Source organism: Microcebus murinus, chromosome 7 (genome assembly GCF_040939455.1).
Source record: "Microcebus murinus isolate Inina chromosome 7, M.murinus_Inina_mat1.0, whole genome shotgun sequence".
Classification (NCBI taxonomy): domain Eukaryota; kingdom Metazoa; phylum Chordata; class Mammalia; order Primates; family Cheirogaleidae; genus Microcebus; species Microcebus murinus.
The window spans coordinates 46,116,004-46,131,192 of record NC_134110.1 but is presented as its reverse complement, the minus strand read 5'-3'; the positions used below and the strand labels follow the sequence as shown (position 1 = coordinate 46,131,192).

The window sequence follows — 15,189 nt, the reverse complement described above, 5'->3', positions numbered from 1 at the left end:
GACTCAATTCCCTTCACAATAGCAACAAAGAAATTAAAGTACCTAGGAATATATTTAACCAAAGAGGTAAAAGACCTCTACAGGGAGAACTATGAAACACTGAGGAAGGAAATAGCAGAGGATGTAAACAGATGGAAATCCATACCATGCTCGTGGATCGGCAGACTCAATATCATCAAAATGTCTATACTACCCAAACTGATCTACAGATTCAATGCAATACCTATTAAAATCCCATCAGCATTCTTCACAGATATAGAAAAAATAATTTTACGCTTCGTATGGAACCAAAGAAGACCCCGAATATCAAGAGCAATTCTAGGCAACAAAAACAAAATGGGAGGCATTAATATGCCAGATATCAAACTATACTACAAAGCTGTAGTAATTAAAACAATATGGTATTGGCACAAAAACAGGAATATTGACCAGTGGAACAGATGTGAGAATCCTGATATAAAACCATCCTCATATAGCCATCTCATCTTTGACAAAGCAGACAAAAACATACGCTGGGGAAAAGAATCCCTCTTCAATAAATGGTGCTGGGAAAACTGGATAGCCACCTGTAGAAGGCTAAAACAGGACCCACACCTTTCACCTCTCACAAAAACCAACTCACGCTGGATAACAGACTTAAACCTAAGATATGAAACTATTAGAACTCTAGAGGAAAAAGTTGGAAACACTCTCCTAGACATCGGCCTGGGCAAAGAGTTTATGAAGAAGTCCCCAAAGGCAATCACAGCAGCAACAAAAATAAATAAATGGGACATGATCAAGCTACAAAGCTTCTGCACAGCCAAAGAAATAGTCATGAAAGCAAACAGACAACCTACAGAATGGGAGAAAATTTTTGCATCCTATGCATCCGATAAGGGACTGATAACTAGAATATACTTAGAACTCACGAAAATTAGGAAGAAAAAATCAAATAACCCCATTAAAAAGTGGGCAAAAGACTTGAACAGAAATTTTTCTAAAGAAGACAGAAGAATGGCCAACAAACATATGAAGAAATGCTCAACATCTCTAATCATCAGGGAAATGCAAATCAAAACCACAATGAGATATCACTTAACCCCAGTGAGAATGGCCTTTATCAAAAAATCTCCAAACAATAAATGCTGGCGTGGTTGCGGAGAGAGAGGAACACTCCTACACTGCTGGTGGGACTGCAAACTAGTTCAACCTCTGTGGAAAGCAATATGGAGATACCTTAAAGCGATACAACTGAATCTACCATTTGATCCAGCAATCCCATTGCTGGGCATCTACCCAAATGATCCAGTGACACTCTACAAAAAAGACACCTGCACTCGAATGTTTATAGCAGCACAATTCATAATTGCAAGGCTGTGGAAACAGCCCAAGTGCCCATCAATCCAAGAATGGATTAATAAAATGTGGTATATGTATACCATGGAGTACTATTCAGCTCTAAGAAACAATGGTGATATAGCACATCTTATATTTTCCTGGTTAGAGCTGGAACCCATACTACTAAGTGAAGTATCCCAAGAATGGAAAAACAAGCACCAGATATATTCTCCAGAAAACTGGTATTAACTGACTAGCACCTAAGTGGACACATAAGTACTACAGTAATAGGGTATTGGGCAGGTGGGAGGGGGGAGGGGGGAGGGGGGTGGGTATATACATACATAATGAGTGAGATGTGCACCATCTGGGGGATGGTCATGATGGAGACTCAGACTTTTGGTGGGAGGGGGGAAATGGGCATTTATTGAAACCTTAAAATCTGTACCCCCATAATATGCCAAAATAAAAAAAAATAAAAAAAATAAAAAAAAAAAAGTTAAAAATAAATTAAGTTTATAAAGCAAAAATGTCACAGCCAACTACGATTAATTTATTATTGAAGAAAGAATTTTTTTGTCAATTTAGTGTAGCCTAAGTGTACAGTGTTTCTAAAGTCTATGGTAATATACAATAATTTCCTAGGCCTTCACATTCACTCGCCACTCACCAACTCCCCAAGAGCAATTTCCAGTCCTGCAAGCTTCATTTGTGGTAAGTGCGCTACACAGGTGTATTCTTTTAATCCTTATATCATATTTTTCCTGAACCTTTTCTATGTTTAGATATGTTTAGATACACAAATACTATTGTGTTACAATTGCCTGCAGTATTCAGTTTGGCAACCTGCTGCAGAGGTTTGTAGCCTAGGAACAATAGGCTGTGATAGTTATACTGTATAGCTTAGGTGCGCAGTAGGCTATCCCATCTAGGTTTGCATAAGTTTATTCTATGATGCTCACACAACGATAAAATTGCCTAAGGACACATTTCTCAGACGGAATTCCCATCAGTGAGCAGTGCATGACTGTAATTACCATGCATTGAGTTAAGAGATACAAGAGATAAGCTATGCCTCTCAGGCCTACACAGAGGACAACATCTATCCCAGCATGGAGGATTTTGGAGACCATATCCTGGAGACAGTGAAGCAAGACATGACATGGCTATCATTGGATGGTTTCACTTTCAATTTACAATTGTTTTAAGGTGGAGATCCTTATCGAGGAGCACTCATGGCAGATGATAGAGTGGCTATGTATTGTTTTGCTTACCAAGCTTGCTTTCTTTTTAAAGAATAAGCCCTTCCTCCCTAGAGAATTGCTGTTTCTCCCCATTCCAGACACATGGTGTTAGCTAATGTCCATACCTCACCGTCCTCGCCTCCACTGATTTGCCCAGAGTAAGCCCATCCAACTGCTTTGCTGACACTTTCTAAATTGGGCCTAAGGGAGAGGGATATTCCTTCTGTGGTGGAAAGATCGTAAAATAAGAAGTTTGGAAGGACTAGTCTTCCCTTATATGGAAGAAGCTTGTCTATATTGGGACAAACTAAAGCTGACAACACAGAGAAACCATGAGGACAGCTGGAGAGAGGAGTCTTGTTGGCCTTCAAGGCCCTGATCCTACTTGCCTGGGAGATACAACTGCACCATCCCCTTCTGTTACTAGGTGAAGTACCACAGCACCTTTCCAATACAGTCCTCTTTTTGCCGACACTAGTTCAACTTTGATTTCCATTTCTTGCAGTCAAGAGTTCTGAGCAGCAGATTACATTAGCAGTAACTTCTTGACATTTTCATCCTTGTCTTGAAGTTACATTTTTCCTCTCATCCTCCTCGTTTCCAAGAAGAGTTAGCCCAACCTCAAATATTGCCAAGTTCTTCTTGTTTTATCTCAGTCTATTTACACTTTGAAAACTTGGGTCAATGCTCCTTGCTTCCTCATTAGCTGTGCTTCTAGCTGCTCCCTATCTAGGTTTCCCCAAAGCCAGCTCCCATTTTAAAATACATTAAAATGCTGTCTAGCAAGTGCCACCACCAGAGAATCCACCTGAGTGGGTCAAGAGTGGGGTCCAAAATTTATTTGTGTTTTTTAAAAGTACAGGCTGGTTGGTTCTGATGTGCACCCAGGTAAGGGCATTGCCAGGCCAGATGTCCTTAAAGCCCATCAACTTGAAGAGTTATATGAATGTCCTACTCTGGAGTGCAAATTAACTGTTCAGTCTCTCTAGTTCAGTTTAGAGAACTGCTCAGTCTCACTTACCTCAAAGAAAGAAGAATTACTGGAGGCTTGGAAGTGAGTCATAGCAGTTCCAAGCTGCTTGGAGAACTATCCTTTAGGGGCCCGAGGTGACTTCATTATCTGGGGGTGTTGCAGGGGTAGGCCTGGCCCCTTCCCAAGCTGCCTTCGATTTCCTTCATGCTGGAGATAGATGATGTAGAGGCAATTTGTTTCTTTTTAAAATCTAGAGTTACATCACAGGCCTATATAACTTTTCTCAAAAAGTGTCTTTCCAAAGCAGCTATCCTCCAAGCAGCTGGGCGTAGTTTGCCCAGGGGCAGCAGCAAAGCTGAAGTGCAGGGGAAAAATTGTTTTAGACCCTTTAAGCCATGCCACCTTTGGAGCTGTAAGGCTGCACTCTCGTTCTCAGGAGAGATGACAAAAATGTCACAGCAGCAAGGTTTTGAAAGTGGATGCCAGGTAGGACAGGTATAAGATTTGAGGAAGGGTAACCCACCCAAGTCAAGCAAGTTCCCTCCTCACTCCTTCCCTAATTTGAGGGGGTTTTCACAGTGGCTGAGCTGAACCCACCTAGGAAATTCTCAAAGGCTCCTGGACTTAGGGATGTGCTGTTTCACGTTTGGCATGATGCAGCAGGTGTTTCAGGGCTTTCCACTGCCAAGAAGAAAGTTTGAGTTTCATTTTATTATGTTTTCTTTTATTTTTAGTTTATTATGTTTTACTTTTATTTATACCAAACCTGTGGAAATTGGTGCTGAAGACTCAGGGAAGCTTGGAATGATTACAGTCACAAGAACTTTTGTCACTTGGTCAACGGCATGCCCCATTCTGACATACCCTTTCTTTTCTTTCCTGGGTACACACACACACACACACACATACACACACTTTTTCTCTTTCTCCCCTCTCTCTTCTTTCCTCCCTCTCCCTCCTCCCCTCCCTTCCAACACATTCAATGAGTGCCCTAAACGGTGACAAACTTGCATGTGCTTCCCTTATGACTAAAGGCCTGGGCCTCCTGCCAGTCCGCCACAGATGGCCCCAAACTTCAGTCATCCCATTAGGAGAGCCCCACGTTTGCAGCCCTGGTCGAGGATCAGGGTGGAGGAGGATGGTGGGGAGTGGCGGTGTCTCCGTCCTGGGGGAAGGCGAAGCAACTTCCAGGAGGAAACGGGCGTTTCCTTCCCACGCGCTGGAGGGAGCCCCGGGTCCCAGCCTCGGAACTCCACCCAGTCCCTCCCCGCCCTCTGGGAAAAGCCAGTCGCCACACACAGGCACACGCAGGCCCGGCGCCGCGCCCTAAGGAGAGCAGCACCCACAGCCAATTGCCATGGCAACTCTGGGGTTCGTTCCACTTCCCCACCCAGCCGACCCCCCCTCTCCTCCCTGCGCTGCAGCCAACCGGCTTGTGAGCGTCCCAGGAGCGCGCTATAAAACCTGCGCTGGTGGCGCCGGGCGTGAGCCGGCGAGCGCGGGACCTGGGGGAAGGCGAGCAGTGCCAATCTCCAGCGAAGAAAATCTCGTTTTGCAAAAGCGAGGGGGAAAAGCCTGAGCATGCAGAGTGTGCAGAGCACGAGCCTCTGTCTGCAAAAGCAGTGCCTCTGCCTGGCCTTCTTGCTTCTCCATCTCCTGGGACAGGTAAAGGGCGCACCCTTAAGATGCCCCTGGTTACTTTGCCCTCCGAGGTGGTCCCTGCTTGGTACCCGGGCTCGCTCCGCCTTCAACTGTCCCTAATGAGGAGTTTCTCTTTCTTGTCTCTCCCCGCGGCAGGTAGCTGCGACTCAGCGCTGCCCTTCCCCGTGCCCCGGCCAGTGCCCCGCGACGCCGCCGACCTGCGCCCCCGGGGTGCGCGCCGTGCTGGACGGCTGCTCCTGCTGTCTGGTGTGCGCCCGCCAGCGCGGCGAGAGCTGCTCAGAACTGGAGCCATGCGACGAGGGCAGCGGCCTCTACTGCGACCGCAGCGCGGACCCCAGCAACCAGACTGGCATCTGCATGGGTAAGCCTGCCCCGCTCTGCTGTTTGACCTCTTCTCCCGCACCAAGCTGGAGCTGCTCCCTCCCCTCTCTCCTTCCGCCCCTTCCCAGAGAGTAATAAGCAAATAATAATAATGCAACAGGTGATGTTTATGCAGCACTTACTGTGTGCCAGGCACAGTTGGGGGGCGCAGGGGGCTTTGAAGAGTGCCAGAGCCAGAGAGGAAACCTGCCCTTGGGAGCAAAAGCCATTCCTCACTTGCCAGCCTAGACAAGAATCTAGGGGGAGCAAAGCAGATTGAAGGTCCAGTGAAGTCGTTTCCTCTGGACATTTCTGGGTGGAGGGACAATACTTGGGGCTGATGGAAGCCCGGCCCTATTCAAGCGCTCACAGTCCCCCCAACTGAAGCCTAGCAGGTTGGTTTTCGCACCTGTAATTTTCCCATTTGAGCCAAAGCAGCTCCAAGTCTCCTGGGATAACTATGTAACCCTTCTCTGGGATGCAAGTAAATAAAATGCAGGCAGCTAGCCAATCCAGGCTTCTAAAATGTAATTGATCAGGGATCAATTTCCCACGCAGCGCGCCATTGTGGTTGGAGGTTGTCTCTGCCTCCCTGAATAGAAGGACTTTTTCTTTTTTCTCGAAGCTACTGATGATTTATTGTGCTTGAATGGCAAGACATCCTAATGTCCTTCCCAATTTGACCAGTTAACCTATTTTGGAGAATATGAGTGCACTTTTTCCCAAATCTAAGCTGCCTGAGTTGGAGACTCTAAGGAGGTTCTTGCAAAATAGCTTAACATTGGGAACAAAAGCTATGGGGCCTTAGGGGTATCACTTCAAGTCGCACATCTCATGCATAAAATGAGTGGCAGGACTGGATGACTTTAAAGGTTTCTTCTTACTCTGGGAGGCCTTCATGAGAAACTCTCTCTACTGGAGATACATAAGAAACCAGACTGCCAGCACTAAAAAGAAATGACTTGGGGTTTGGAACATAGTCTCCTCCAAATCTTACATAGCTTCTCCAGTGCATTATGTTCTTGGTTTTTCTCTCTCCTCTTTCCTCTCTGCTTTGCTTCCCCAATATTCTAGCGGTAGAAGGAGACAACTGTGTGTTCGATGGGGTCATTTACCGCAGTGGAGAGAAATTCCAGCCAAGCTGCAAATTCCAGTGCACCTGCAGAGATGGGCAGATTGGCTGTGTGCCCCGCTGTCAGCTGGACGTGCTACTGCCTGAGCCTAACTGCCCAACTCCAAGGAAAGTTGAGGTGCCTGGAGAATGCTGTGAAAAGTGGATCTGTGACCCAGATGAGAAGGGAACATTGGGAGGCCTGACACTTGCAGGTGAGAAACTCAGGATACCTGGGGGTGGTCACAATACAGAGTAAATACAGGCATGAAGCACATGTGATCTTTTGGATATGAGACGAGAAACTGGCCTCAGTTCCTGGCCATTCAGTTGTAGATTCCAGATTGCTTACTAAGATCAAACACATCATGTCTATAAATTCAAGTTAAGTTACCTGAAGTATGCCACAATTTCTTTTAAAATAGACCCTCCCCCCAATTCAGTTGCTTTTATGTCTCGTTTTTGTCTTAGTGGATAACTACTATTGGTATTTTAGTTCATCTATGCCACTTGACCATTATTAGCACTACAAAGATAAAATTAAAAATCATTTCTCTTTTCTGGATTCTATACACCACCTAGCCTCTCTCAAAATTAGCATTGCTAAAGATGCTAATGCTACTTATCCCTGGATGGCTGTCACCAAAACAATCATCTTCTAGATATTATAGGAAAGGTTAGAATTAAGACCTTTGTTTTCTTCCTTTTTTTAATCTTATAAATTCAAGTTTGGGGGAGGACTTGTTCCCATGGGCAGGTTTCCTCTCTGGCTCTGCCTCAGAAGGCAGTAGAGAATATTTTAGAAGCCATTAATAGGCCATATTATTAATATTGGCAATATCCAGAGTTTTATGGTATTTCTGAGCTCAGGCTTTATCAGCCGTGCCTTACAGATAGAAAAACTGCCATCTAGAAGAGGAGACGTGCTCCAAGCCATGCATGTTACATGTCGCGACAGAACTTTTCATAATCAAAATCCAAGTAACTATATCCCATAATCAAAAATTACCACTTTTACCTTCCTAAGGCAAAGTAATGCTTTCGTAACTATTTTAACTTGCCTGGTTTACTTACTCATCGTAATTAAAATTTTATCATGATCCTTTTTATGTAGAAAATCACATGTTGAAAACATTACAGTTTAGGGAATGGTTGTTGATGCCATACTGTTCTCAACTCTTCAAACTACTGAGCTTAATGACAAGTTCTTGTAAGCTTCTTAAGGTCAAATTGGATAATCATTCCACAAAGATTTCTTGAAGGCCTACAATGTACTGGGCATTGTGCTACCTGTTAGGGGCTTATAAATAAAGAGATCCAGTTCTGTCTCCTGGGAGCACTGGTGTTTAGTGGGTACAGGATTGAATGAGACCCACTTTCTAATGATGGCTAAAATACCTAGTATTTCAATCCTCACATTTTACCCAATATAGCTGTCATTATCTATACATCCTGTAGCCTACAGGCCAGAAGCCACCCTAGGAGTTGAAGTCTCTGACTCAAGTATCAACTGCATTGAACAGACCACAGAGTGGAGCGCATGTTCGAAGAGCTGTGGCATGGGTTTTTCCAGCCGGGTCACCAACAGGAACCGTCAGTGTGAGATGGTGAAGCAGACTCGGCTCTGCCTGGTGCGTCCCTGTGAACAGGAGCCTGAGGAACCAACAGATAAGGTAGGAGTCTGGAGGAAACCTCAATCCTGAAGGCAGTGGCCTTGCCTCCCTGGAGCCTGGGCTTTGGAAAGTCACTGTGACACTAATTGACTGAGATGTCAGCTCTAGCTGGGAGTTAACCCCAGAGAAAAAGCAGAGAGATTCCTGAAACTAGCCTGAGTACCCTCTTTTTTTCTCTTTTTAATGTATTGAAATGTCCCAAGCAACTCAGTAGATCTACAGGTAAAGAGGGAGGGACCAGACAACTATAGCACTTTCCCCAATAGAGAATGGTCCAGCAAATCACATGCCATTGCTGGAGAAAGCTGGCTACCCAGTTGTCAAGGATAACTGATTTAGAGAGGTTAGCTCTGACCTCAGTTCATGTCACCCCTTAGGTTCAATCTGCATGAAACAATAGGGTAGGAACCATGTTTATCCTGCTCACTTCTCAGTCCACACCCTACCTGGTACATATTATGTGCGTGATAAACAATTGATGATGATTAAGTGAGTGGGTGTCTGGGAATTATTGTTGGTATTTTTAAAATTCTAGTGGAAGTAGTACATTTGCCAGCATCAGACAATATGCGCCAAATAAAACAGCACATTTTTTTTTCTTTTTTTTTGCTGGAATTATATCAACTCAGTGTGTGAATGCTGAGTGTAAGGCATGCGGGTCAGAAGCTCTGATTGGTTCCTGATGACATCACAGGCCTTGTGAGCAGAAAACTATGTCAGATAAATGCAATACCCAATTTGAACCATTATATGGATCCTTATACAAACTTAAGACTAAAATAAAACAGCCCATAGCAATTCAGGATTTACATATGTCTGCACTGAGGCAATATCATCTCATGCTTAAGGGCACAACTGTGGAGCCACGCAGCTTGGCTTTAAACCCTGTCTTTCCATGTGATCTTGGGCAATTTTCTTAACTTCTCAGCCTCAATTCCTTCCCCCATATAATGGGGCCATTGAAAGTATCTACCTCAAAGTTGGCATGAGGGTTAAATAGAATGAATTTTCAAAGTTCTGGACATAAATTCAGTACTCTCTTAACATTAGTCATCATTACTTAAAATTTCTATTTATTAGTAAAATAAAAGAATCTCTAATGGTTGTATGCGTTATGTGGCTGCTTAGCTATATGATTTTCTTGGGGTCCACGCTAACTTCATGTTTCCTCTACCAATTTAGAAAGAACAGCTAGAAACACCTTATTTCTAAAATTATACCTTAGAAGATACACCTCCCCCACAATTGGGGGAATTCGAACATATATGTAACACAGTCTTACAGGTTAACCACGCAAGCAGTCTCAAACAAACATAAACACAGACACACACACAGGAATGTTGCTGTCCTGTGCCTTTTTGTGGATATTGACAAGAATATATGCAAAACATGAAATACAAAAAAAAAAAAAAGGGAAGAAACAAGAAATCCTGAAATATTTTCAAGGACACAATAATTTCTTTATTAAATAAGGTCTTTCTATCTCATGCCTCTAAAACTGGGCTTTTTCTGTTGTTCCATTTCACAAAATTTGTGTTTTTTTCTGGTAAATTTCACTTTGTTTAATATTGGGAGATATTATATTTAAGATATTTATTTATAGTATACATATTTCAGAATGATCCTAGAAATTTATTTGGAATGTAGGGAAACACTAACATAACAACCATTACTTCCTCATCTATAAGAGATTCTTAAATCTGAGACAGTAGTGCTCAAATTGTAGTCCCCAGACTACTACTACTGGCATCATCTAAGAACTTGCGAGCCACCAATTTAAGAGAATTTCAAGTCTAGTCACCCTATAAGCTGTGGACCATTCCTAGGAAGGTGAGCAGTAGAAAATTGTGGCAAATTAGTAGATGAAGAAATCTAAGTAGGAAATAAAACATAGTCAATTCTTTGCTGAATTATAAATATTGGGATTCTTCCTTAACCGTTACTAATAGAATCTTGAATAAATTATCCACTTACTTTGCCTTTGTGGAAACTAACCTTAAATCTTATTGTCTTGGAATTTCCTGAGATCATTGTATAATAGAAAGAATGGGCTTTGTGTCAGACAAATTCAAATACTAGTTGTTTTCTTATCACTTTAGCCCTTTGAGACTTTGTTTCTTAATCTGTAAAACTTGGGCAATTATTCTTTCTATGAATAATTGCTCCTTATATGAATGAATATTGTTTATAAGGTTAAGTGAGTTAACATCTTAAAAGTATTTTAAACATTAGTATGTTTACAACAATGCCAGATTTATTCCATTTCTCTTTATAAAACCTAAAGATGCATTTGGCTAAAATAACACCAAAGCCTGTTATAGTGGCTTAAAAGATAGGTTTCTGTATCATAGCATAGCTTTCACCTTCATGTTCATTGTCTCAAGGTAAAAAGGTGGTTGTGTACAATTAAACATGGTGCTCACATTCCAGGCAGAAAGGAGAATGAATGCAAGAAGCAATAAAGAATTGTGCCTGTCTAATGGGTAAAGTATTTCCCAGATTCCTTTGGTTTATGTATCACTGGCCAGAACTTTGTCACAAGGCCATCCCAAGTTCCCAGATAGTCTGGGGCAGCAAATATTTTTAGCTGACTACATTGCTCAAGCAAAATAAATGTTCTGTTAGCAGAAAAGAAAGACCAGTGGATGTTGGGTAGGCAACTAACAGGTTATTCTAGGTGCATAAAATGGTCCCTGGGAAGAATGGTAGCCATTCCACGCATCACTCTTTTTTTCTTTTTTAGAAAGGAAAAAAGTGTCTCCGCACCAAGAAATCACTCAAAGCCATTCACCTGCAATTCAAGAACTGCACCAGCCTTCACACCTATAAGCCCAGGTTCTGTGGAGTCTGCAGTGATGGCCGGTGCTGCACGCCCCATAACACCAAAACCATCCAGGTAGAGTTCCAGTGCCCCCCGGGGCAAGTAGTCAAGAAGCCAGTGATGGTCATTGGAACCTGCACCTGTCACACCAATTGTCCTAAGAACAATGAGGCTTTCCTCCAGGAGCTGGAGCTGAAGACTAGCAGAGGGAAGATGTAACCTGTCCCTCAAGAAGTACCCCTACAGAGGCAAACTGCAGCTGCTGCATGACCCACCATCTAATGAACATCAGAAAAATAATGAAGAATCATTATTTCATCCTTAAGTCCTATGTATTTTCTGTGACCATATGAGGACACTTATATCTGTCTTTTTCTTTTAATGAAATATATGATTAACTATAAACTTGGAATCAAGGTAAGCTCAGGATATGACTTAGGGAGGACTTACTTTCCTGTGGTTTTATTACAAATGCAAATTTCTATCAATTTAAGAAAGCAGATATATATGACTTACTATGTAGACTCTATCACATTGCACTCATCTTACTTTGTTGTGCACTAGTGCAATTCCAAAGAAATGTCACTGTAATGACATGGTGAAGTCTAGGATCATACTGAACATGTTGTATAAATATTTCACCCTATATCAAGGTTTGACTTGAGGATTCTCTTTGGGGCTCCCTTTTTGGGTAGATCAACTCTGAATTTCCAAGACCAAGGTCCAAGGAAACAGCTCTTCAACATGAAGTCCAGAGACTTATTAATTTTCTGTTTAGTTGTATACTAGGAAACATGTTGTATCTACAGTAATGAAATGTTTGCTAAGTAGACTGGTGTCGTGTACTTTCTCCATTTCAGAAAAATTGACTCCTTTCCAATAGAAAGAAGCTCAACAGAAAACTCCCAATACAGAGATGACTGTGCCCTCACAGCCCTCATACATTTGTATCCTAGAAGCTGCTGAGGCCCAGTAGTTGGGTTTTATTTTTAATTCAGCAGAAGCAGAGCATATCAACAGGTACCTCTCTCATCAAGATGAGAGAGAGGTTGCTCACAACTTCTGACCACTTTCAAATGTGCTTTGCATGGAATTTTGAAAAAGAAAAACAAAATCAAAATGACGGTGGTGGTGAGAGACCACAAATTTTATAGGAGTTTAGAATTATTGTAGACATGCCCAAAACGTATCCTTGGGCCATAATTATGAGAACTCACAGTCAAGATACGTGTGTATACGTACGTGTATCTAATTTGTCAGGCTACAAAGTAGGCTGCAAAATTCAATATATGCATTCTTCTAATGTCACCATATGTGTTCCACTTTTCTCCTTTAAAGTATTTATAAAAATATAAATTGTACATTTTGTAAAATATTATTTTTAATTTCTCTACTTGTCAGACATCACTAAATAAACACGATTTTATTGCTGTGACTCCACTATTACTTTTGTGCCTATAAGTTGAACATTGTTGTTTACCGAAAGTATAAGATTAAAATTCATGAGTTAAATAGGACACCAATCAATGGCATCTATTGAAAGCAAAATGGATATTTTTAAATGAGCTTGCAGCCTCTCTTATCAGAGGGAAATAAAAGTCAGCTTCTTTTTTAAATTTATTTATTTTTATTTTAGCGTATTATGGGGGTGCAAGCGTTAAGGTTACATATATTGCCCATGCCCCCCTCTAAAAGTCAGCTCTTACTGAGCTTCATGATCTCACTGCCACAGCTTCAAACAGTCTCCAAACCACTTACTCAAACCAACATCTCAAGCTCTGATCTTCCATTCCTGGACAGCCTGCTCTAGACTCCTCTATACACTGAAATTTGAACTTGTCTGACCAAGCAAAACTCACCTCGCTGACTTTCTTATCTAAGTAAACGGCTCTCCATCCTCCCAGTTACCCAGCTCAAACGGCCAGGACTTTCTTGGTCATTCTGCTCTTGCCATGTGCTCAGAAAAGCGTATTTCCGGCGATGCTGTAGAGCTCACCATGACAGGGCTGCCCTCTGGGCAGTGTGAGAGTCACGGTTAGTAGAAGTTTTGAAGCTTCTGGCTAATGCAAAGTGGGTCTGAAGTTCTTCAATAACTTTAAAAAATCTTTTAAAATAAGTTTTCCTATTCCAAACGTCACTGCCTCTATCTGTCTCCTCCTCCCCACCCCTCTCTTTAGCTAGCTTCTATTTGTCCTTTAAGAAATATTGAAAAGCAAATTTGACTTCTAGGAGTTTACTCACAAGAAATTATCAAAACCAGCAAACATTTATTGCATATTTATATTGTGCTGAGCACTGCACTTCACTGTATTGTTTAACTTGCACAGTAGTCCTACGAAGTGGGCATTCCTCATGTCCTCATGTTACAGATGAGGAAACTTAAAAAAAAAAAAAGTTAAATTAGTGGATCTAGAATTCCTTTTGCTTCTACTTTAAGCTACCACAAAGGTGTGTACAAAGATAATCTATCTTCAAGGCCATCCAGCCTCATGTTGTTCATAATGGCAAAAAAAAAAAAAAATTGGAAGCACTCAAAGATCCAACACTATAGGTTTGGCTGGCTAAATCATAGTGTATTCATTATGATGAAAACCAATCTTTAAACTGAGAACATAAGAAAATATACTCAAGTCCAATGTATAACTATGAAAAGAGTGATTTGTTTTTGTTTAAAAGTATCCTTAGGCCCCATGCGGTGGCTCACGTCTGTAATCCTAGCACTCTGGGAGGCGGAGGCTGGTGGATCGTTTGAACTTAGGAGTTCGAGACCAGCCTGAGCAAGAGAGAGACTGTGTCTCTACTAAAAATAGAAAGAAATTAACTGGCCAACTAAAAACATAAATAGAAAAAATTAGCCGGGCATGTGCCAGTATACCTGTAGTCCCAGCTACTTGGGAGGCTGAGGCAGGAGGATCACTTGAGCCAAGGAGTTTGAGGTTGCTGTGAGCTAGGCTGACACCATGGCACTCTAGCCTGGGCAACAGAGTGAGACTCTGTCTCAAAAAAAAAAAAAAAGTATCCATGAACATGAATTGAAAGACACCTAGGAGAGAATGTGCAACAAAATATTATTAGTGATTACATCAAGTTACTCTCATTTCTTTTTTCTTTTTTGTGACTTTTTACCAACTTTTTTTTAATGGAGAGTATACTACCTTTATAACTAGAGAAACAAAAACTTAGGCTGACTTGAGATTTCCCTTCAAGCACACTTCCCTTTCCACCTCTTCTCACTCATATTGAGTTAACTGCCCCTTCCAGCATCCAAAATATTTATTAATTCATTTATTTTGTTCATTCAACAAGTATTTACTGATTGTTTCTCTGTGCCTAGCATTGTTTCAGGTCCTGGGAACACAGCCATGAATAAAACAAATAATAAAATAAACAAGTTTCCTCTTCTTCCTAGAATTTATATTGGGAAAGGCAAAGAAGCAGGCAAAGAAGCAGTAAACGAAGGTGATACATTTCAAATAGTGAATACATAAGCCCTATGACAGTCATCAAAACAGGGTGATATAATAGAAAATTTCCGGGTGGCTAATTTAGCTTGAGGTAGTCAAGGAAGTTCTTTCTGAAGAGGTGACATATCATCTAAATGACAAAGAGAAAGAGAAAGAATCTTCCAAACTAGTGACAAAACAAATGAACAAGAAACAGTGTCAGGTCAGAGGCTTAAGGAAGATCCATGAGGCTAGAGCACAGAGCGGGAGGGGAGGGAGGAGGTATGTGCTTGCAGGGGCTTGAGTATGTAGAACTTGCCTCTATCATCAAAGTCATCACAATATTTTACAACTGATTCTTTGCACCTCCATCACTAGCGTCTTGAGGCCAACAGTCTTAGCCTTCTTGGTATCTGCCAACGTCCCTGACACACAGTAGGACCTCATTGTATACCTGTGGAATGAATGAATAAATGAATAAATAAATAAATAGTCTATGCATTGGCAAGAGGCAGAAAGTTCTTTGAAATAAATGTTAGGCTTTTAAACTATCATTTCCATGATCGCTATCGTCTGCAGAGC

The 15,189-nt window shown here is 41.8% G+C and overlaps 1 protein-coding gene across 1 annotated transcript; it reads left to right on the top strand.

Annotated features, from left to right (window-relative positions):
* Window positions 1–4,999: 4,999 nt before the first annotated feature.
* Window positions 5,000–12,599, top strand: CCN3 (cellular communication network factor 3). Its single transcript, XM_012753803.2, has 5 exons — window positions 5,000–5,202; window positions 5,335–5,560; window positions 6,634–6,885; window positions 8,129–8,343; window positions 11,087–12,599. The coding sequence occupies exons 1-5, from the start codon at window positions 5,119–5,121 to the stop codon at window positions 11,381–11,383; spliced, it is 1,074 nt and encodes a 357-aa protein (XP_012609257.1). The 5' UTR covers window positions 5,000–5,118; the 3' UTR covers window positions 11,384–12,599.
* Window positions 12,600–15,189: the final 2,590 nt, after the last annotated feature.